Below are 6,934 nucleotides of genomic sequence, written 5' to 3' on the forward strand. Positions count from 1 at the left end.
CTCTACCTTCATCCCTATGTTTTACCAACAATCCACTTTCACCTCTATATAAAAATCTTCTTTTTGCTGGGGGCTCTAGTAAAGTTGAATTGGTTTTTGACATTAGTTACCATATTTACAAATTGGTTCAAAGTTCCATTGCAGTAAGGGTGGAAAGCTCCTTATATATGAAATTTTAGATATTGCTACTAAAAAGGGATTGCCTTTAGCATTTCAAGAGTAATGTCACATGTTTTTATAAAATTTTGCTTCTGATATGGTGGGATTGTTTGAAAACACAAAACACTATTATATTTGGTGTTTAATATATTACATTTTTTTAGACAAAACAAATAGCTCTATGGGTCTATAAACTTTTTTGAAGCATTATAACAATTGCCCAATAGTGAGTCTAGAAAATATGCATATATGGTTATACAATATATTCAAGAACAAATTACAAACATATGCTTCATGGTGAGGAACAACATCCCTTTGGGAAACACTATATTGGCTAGTGTAGAATATGGTATTTTTAGGCCACCCTACAGTGGATTTAATATCTAGAATTGCTTTACTATACTATAGTATTGTCCCTTTTAAAAGAATGTTCTAGAGTGGGATATCCATAATATATTCATGCCTATGGTAATCTTTCTATATTATAAAATAATTACAAAAACCAAGGTATTAAAAGTGTAATGTTTGATTTAGAAATAGTTCGTAAGAAGAAAATGTATAAGCTCTCTTGCCGGCCTTTAGATCCACACAATAACATTCCCATTCTTCAGTTAGCACTGTTGAGGTCATAGTTACGAACACGAACACGGAACACGAACACGAGCCTCAGATTTCAGGAACCCGAACATGGAACACGATCACAGCCCACGATGGCTCACAAATATTCTACTGAGTATTCTAAGAATATGTTATTTAAAATTTATATTCTATTTCTTATTATATTATTATAGGAATATGCTATATTTTATTATATTATTCTTAATATTTTTATTTGCACATAAACTACTTCACACTTTTAAACTACTCAAATATCCTGCATCTCATCGTCATCTTCAACCTCATGATCTTCGACCTCATGATCTTCGACATCATCTCCATCTTCCTCTTCCTGTCCTGACTCAAGCTCGTCTTCAGGATGAGGAACTGTCTCCAGGACTTTGTAGCTTACAAACTTGTCGTAATCACGATCATTTTTGCAGGTTAACAACCTGGTGTTGCAAGCCACAAAAACCAGACCCGCTGTCCTGTCCATGGTAAGTCTGTTCCTCTTTTTTGAAGAAACATGCTCGAAAGTACTGAACAATCTCTCCACCGAGGACGACAAGCATGCCTGACTTAGAACTCGAATGGCCAACTTCTGAAGAGCTGGAGTTTCATAACCATAGTCCTCCCACCAATGTACAGCTCCCCTCTTAGTGCGATCAGCCTTAGCATCATATGAGTTGAAAATGCCTCCTATCCTCCGGTAAGTTAAAAGCTCATCACGTATCACATCCCTCTCACTGGATGTAAACATGGCCAGCAGATAAGCATTCCAGTCCTTCATGACCTCTCTGTTAGCATGCTTTTCATACTCCTGAAACTCGGGGTCCAACATGTATGCCATCGAGTGCATGAGCGAGTGATACTCATGCCACCTATTAGACATGATCTGATGAAGTTCCCTGTACCTGCCATAATCCGACTGTCCTTCCTCTAAACTTGCATCCAACCTGTTCATGCACTCATATATCTTTCCAATCGCAGGTATATCACCGTCCACAACACGAAGAAGCAGCATAACATCCTTGGACACCTCTAGCATGTCCTTAACCTGTTGCCAGAAACTGTCATCAAAAACCGTTGCATAACTATCCCTTCCTGCTCTCGACTTCGACTCAGGCCTTGCTCTGTACGCAGGGCATACGAACATCTGTTGTAAAGCTTCTCGGAGCTCCACCAGCCTCTCCATCATAATGAAGTTGTAGCCGAACCTGGTATCACAATAACGCAGCAATCGCTTGTGAGTAAACTCCGCCAGCAGTGCCACTATATGAGAGTGGTTTCTAACGAAGATCACCAAAGACTTTCCACGCTCCAGAAGTGTTGCCATCCATGGAAGTACACCGAAGTCTTTCAAGGCATTGTTCAAGCAATGGGCAAAACATGCTGCCCATTGAATTTTCGGGTACCTCTGTTGCAAAAGTGCTGCTGCTGCTCTGTTTGCATTTTCCCCATCGGTCACAACCATGACAACGTTCTCTGCACCTACAATGTTAATGCCTTCTTCCCAGCAGCGTAGAGTATTTTCAGCTGTTTTTCCTGTTAAGGAAATGTCAATAGCCTTCAAAAAAGCTCCTCGTCCTTGACTATATGCCACAAGCCCCATGATATGCCGATTCCTCCTATCTGCCCACCCGTCTGCACATATGGTTGCACCCCTCTGCTCCCACTGCTTCCTCAAGGACGCCATCTCAATGTCAATGAATCGTTTCTCTTTCACCAAAAGCTTATCCCGGAGATCATCATATTTTGGTGGTGCATAAGGCACACCATGCCTGGCAACTTCCTGTATCATGTTGAGGAAGTAAGGTGACCGAGCCTTGACAAATGGAATGTGTTCATTCCAGAAAAATCTTCCGATAGCCACATCAACTTGGTTCTTCCGCTCAGGATCCATCGAATCAACAATATGGACTTGACTCTGTTTGCTAAAAAACAGGGAACTGCAGCCACTTCCACTTGACTGGGATGATACCACCGGTGGAAATCCTTGGACATTGCCATCCATTCTCATAGAAGCACCACCAGATTCATTCGGCTGTTTCTTCCCCCTTGCCCCTTTCTCGGAATCAATAACCTTTTGCATATTGAGCAGATCCGCTTTCTTGTTACCTGGGATGAGAGGACAACTCACAATATCCTTGCTGCCTGGGCCTTCTCCTAACAGATGAGCTCGCACACAATCAACACCACTCAGTTTGTTCACCATTGGGTAGTATTTGCATGACCATAATTTGTGGCCATGCCCCTTGCTCTCAAGAACACTTACCTCATCCCACCATCGCGAAGAAGGATGCTTTCACAGTATGCTGGATTGCTGCGCCATGCTTGTTTGCCTTGGATTGCTACTGCTATGCCCTGAAATGGTGCGCCCTGGCTGGATTGTCGTGTGATGCCATGCGCCCTAAAACCAGAATATTCCGCGCGAGAATATTCTGAACAGTGGTCCGTGTTACTAACACGGACCACTGTTCACGAACACGGCCGTGGGAACACGACCCATGGCCGTGTTCGTGAAACACGGTGAACACGGCTGGGATCCCGGTCGTGTTCGTAACACGGGTTGAGGTTGAATCATCCTCATTTTAACTTCTTCATGGAAATAGAATTTTCAATTTATTATATTCCAGGACAAAATTGATGGTGGGGAGCTTCCTTAAGTTGAAGATTGCTACACCCAATTTATAGAAGAACCTATTTTTTATTTAGTGGGAACCAATAAACATATTGAGAGTTTAATTCTAAGATGCTCAATATGCCTTTTTGTCTTGGCTTAGGAATTCATTGTAGTAGTTTTCTTAAGCACTATTAAAATTGTTGTATAAATAGTGTTATCAATTAACATACAATTGTTTAAAAGAAGTTGAAGGACAAGATAAATGCTACATAGAGCTGGTAGCAAGTGAGAATGAAAATCTACAATTATGATATTTAACACTAATACTATTATTGAAATTTGATATTGACATTTGATATATAACAGGCTTTTCATACAAGCTTTTCATTTCAAGGACACATTTAACTTTCTTCTATCCATATTTTTATATTTTATACTTAGGGTATTACCTTCATGTTGGACAAATATATAACTCGATGACGTGAATTTAATGTTTGGGTTTTATAAAGGCAAGTTGAAGAGTGATTGTTAGTTGCTTTGCAACTAATGATTGCTAGTAAATTTCATCTAGAACTGTTGACACTTACTTTGCTCGATGATAATTTAGTAGTGATAAACTTGCTTTACCAAATGGTTTTGCAAAAGATCATATTGTAGGCTTGTATGGTTTTTCCATATTGATATATCGATTCTATTTCTATCAATATCATTTGGTTGCATTTAGTCTATGGTATTAAATTATATTGAGTCTTGGATATGGTGAATCTGTAAACCACAAATTTTTCCTTTCCAATTTGCCAACTTACCTCATCTATCCGACCAACACTGCCTCGGCTTGTGCTAAGTTCCCTCGCCAAGGTTCTCGCCTATGGTACCAGCTTCTACTTGGTCCTACTTGGTTTTAGCTACTCACTGCACGAGCAATGGAGTGTTAGCCATCCATCTACGGATTCCCAAATCTCTCCCAATCCCCCTCCCCGGGTTAGGCTGGACTTAAAGTTCGGCTACACTCCCCGCAGGCACAAGCAGCCAAGCACACCAAGCCTCTAGATTCCTAACACCCCTTGGTACCACAAGACTTGATCATGGGACCCTCTAAATCCCAAGCCTTAGGTGCAACACTTGCTTCGGGACGTCGGGGTGAAACACCGTGGCCTAACGGCCCGGTATGGGTACCTCTACCCCCCCACTTCCATCTCGAAGGGAAGGCCCAAGCCCCTAGGAAGGGCCAGGACCAATGAGCCACAAGGTACTCAAGTGGGGCACCACTCCACATTAGTCGGGAGCACCGCAGTCGGTTTCCCTTTCGGGAGTGGGAGCTGCTCTTGAGCACTTCCCTGGGTGGCCCCTCCGGCACCACTCAAGCCCATGCTCACTCCTATTCAAGGCCCTTGGGCCCCAGTTTCAATCTCAAGTCGGTTTGGAAGCCCCACTGGAGAGTTCCTTCAAGACTGGTTCCTGGACCTCACTATCCCTACTATACTTTGGGAACCCCCCCCCCCCCCCCCCCTCTGGGAGATGCACACTTTGGGCGTTTACCCCTTGAGCTATATTAGTATTTGGACTTAGTCTCAGAATCGATCTCGGACTCAATCTCGGACCCGTCTTTGGACTCGGTCTCGGATTCGATTTCGGACTCGATCTCGGACCCGATCTCGGACTCGACTTTGGACTCGATCTCGGACTCAGTCTCGGACCCAATTTGGATCTCGGACTCTGTCTCGAACTCGGTCTCGAACTCGGTCTCCGATTCGGTCTCGGCCTCGATCCCGGACTCTATCTCGAACTTGTTCTCAGAGTCGGCCTTGGACTTGATCTTCGACTCGGTCCCATTTGATGAACTCTTTGTCATTTCGGTCATGCTTTCGAGGATCCTTTAGCCTACGACATCTCGGGGAGTCGGTTCCTTACAACTCCACCACCCATAGAAGAAGTTTGATGCTCACATCAAACGTCTCTTTTTTATCCTACGACTTGTTGACCATGTCGCCGGGGGCATCCCCCCACTTAGCGGTGTGCCTAAGTTAGCCTCCCCGGCCAAGAGCCCATGACAACGGAGTATAGGTGTCCCTACACTCCTCACCTCACCACGCCCTAGTATAGGGTCGGGACTTGAACCCAGCCTTGCTTTACTAGGGGGTTGGGACTTGAACCCAACCTCCGTAGAATACGTCTACAGATTCGACATCCCCACGGGGAGTTGGGCGTAGTGCCCTATGCCTGGTCGACCTAGCTAACCCATGCTAATTAGCTTACCTTCGGCGTGCCTTTGGGTCCCAACATATGCCATTGCTCAACTTCACAAATTAATAGTTTAATTGAACTTTGCATATTACAAGTACATAGAGTTCTGCGTTGTAGAAATTCCTCCACTAGATCTCGCACGTTCGCTAGGTTCTCCTCCGGTTCCCACGTTGCTTCGCAGTGTGGAAATCCTTTCCACTTCACATGGAACTCTCTCACCTCGCGTGCTTGTCGCTTGCTCTTGCACGCATTGAGGATGGCCTCGACTTCGTATTCCTTTTCCCCTTGGATAACCTCAGGTAAAGGTCTTACTTGGTCCTTGCAAAGTGGATCCTCAAAGTACAGCTTGAGTAAGTTCACGTGGAACACTGGGTGCATCTTCCCCATCTTTCGAAGAAGTCAGAGTCGGTAAGCCACTTTACCGATTCATGCCTCAATCTCGTAAGGCCACGCGAACCTGCTTAAGGAACTCAAGATCAATTTATTTATAGGAATACATGCATTTTTACCTTTGGGTCAACTTTCGGCTGATCCCACTTGGTGGCCTGAGGTTCTTGGTGTTCAGCCACACCTTCTCCCCAACTTGGAACTCTACATCCCGACGCTTCTGGTTCGCGTATTTGGTTTGCCTTTGTTGAGCCCGTTCCAAGGAATCCCTCACTAGATTAGAAATATGCTGAGTCTTTCCGCCATGAATGCCTCCACTGCAGGTAACTCTCCATGGTACTCGGCCATGCCGAGCTCCACAGGACCTTCAATAGCTCGCCCATTGATGACTTCCCATGGACTCACCCTGATACTCGAATGTGGTGAGTTGTTATAACACATTTCCGCAAGTCCCAAATGACTTACCCAATCGGTCTGGTCTTCTGAGATATAGCATCGCAAATAATCCTCCAGCTGCCTATTCACCCTTTCCGTTTGTCCGTCTGTCAAGAAGTGTTAGTGCCAACCAACTTGACCTAATACCCCATACTTGTTTGTGGGTGATAGGCTGTGCTGAATTTCAACTTGGTGCGATACTGTTCCAGGAGAGTCCTCCAGAACCTACTAGTGAAGATCTTATCTCGGTCTGAGATGATCTCTTCTGGCCTTCCCCGCACTCGAACCACTTTTTTGAAGAACAGCTTTGCCACACCTTTCGCATCCACTTCCATTGTGGTGGGTATGAAATGTGCCATTTTCGAAAATCGGTCCACCACCACAAATATCGCATCAAACCCCTCGCTTGGGGGAAGTCCCGTGATGAAGTCCATCGTAGGACATTTCCACGGATGATCTGGAATTGGGATGCTTTGCAACAAGCCCCCA

General features: G+C 44.4%; 1 protein-coding gene across 1 annotated transcript; it reads right to left on the reverse strand.

The window, feature by feature from the left end:
* Positions 1–1,024: 1,024 nt before the first annotated feature.
* On the reverse strand, positions 1,025–3,346 carry LOC112348253. Its single transcript, XM_024680428.1, has 2 exons — positions 3,229–3,346; positions 1,025–2,922 (listed from the first exon to the last, which is right to left on the reverse strand). The coding sequence occupies exons 1-2, from the start codon at positions 3,344–3,346 to the stop codon at positions 1,025–1,027; spliced, it is 2,016 nt and encodes a 671-aa protein (XP_024536196.1).
* Positions 3,347–6,934: the final 3,588 nt, after the last annotated feature.

This window comes from Selaginella moellendorffii, unplaced genomic scaffold (assembly GCF_000143415.4).
Source record: "Selaginella moellendorffii unplaced genomic scaffold, v1.0 SELMOscaffold_28, whole genome shotgun sequence".
NCBI classification, from domain to species: domain Eukaryota; kingdom Viridiplantae; phylum Streptophyta; class Lycopodiopsida; order Selaginellales; family Selaginellaceae; genus Selaginella; species Selaginella moellendorffii.

Excerpts from the sequence above, each read along its gene's own strand:
- LOC112348253 (XM_024680428.1), bottom strand. The coding sequence starts at position 3,346 with ATGAGGATGATTCAACCTCAACCCGTGTTACGAACACGACCGGGATCC. Across the intron at positions 2,923-3,228 it reads GGCCGTGTTCGTGAACAGTG|GAGAAGGCCCAGGCAGCAAG; the intron begins GTCCGTGTTAGT and ends CTCATCTGTTAG.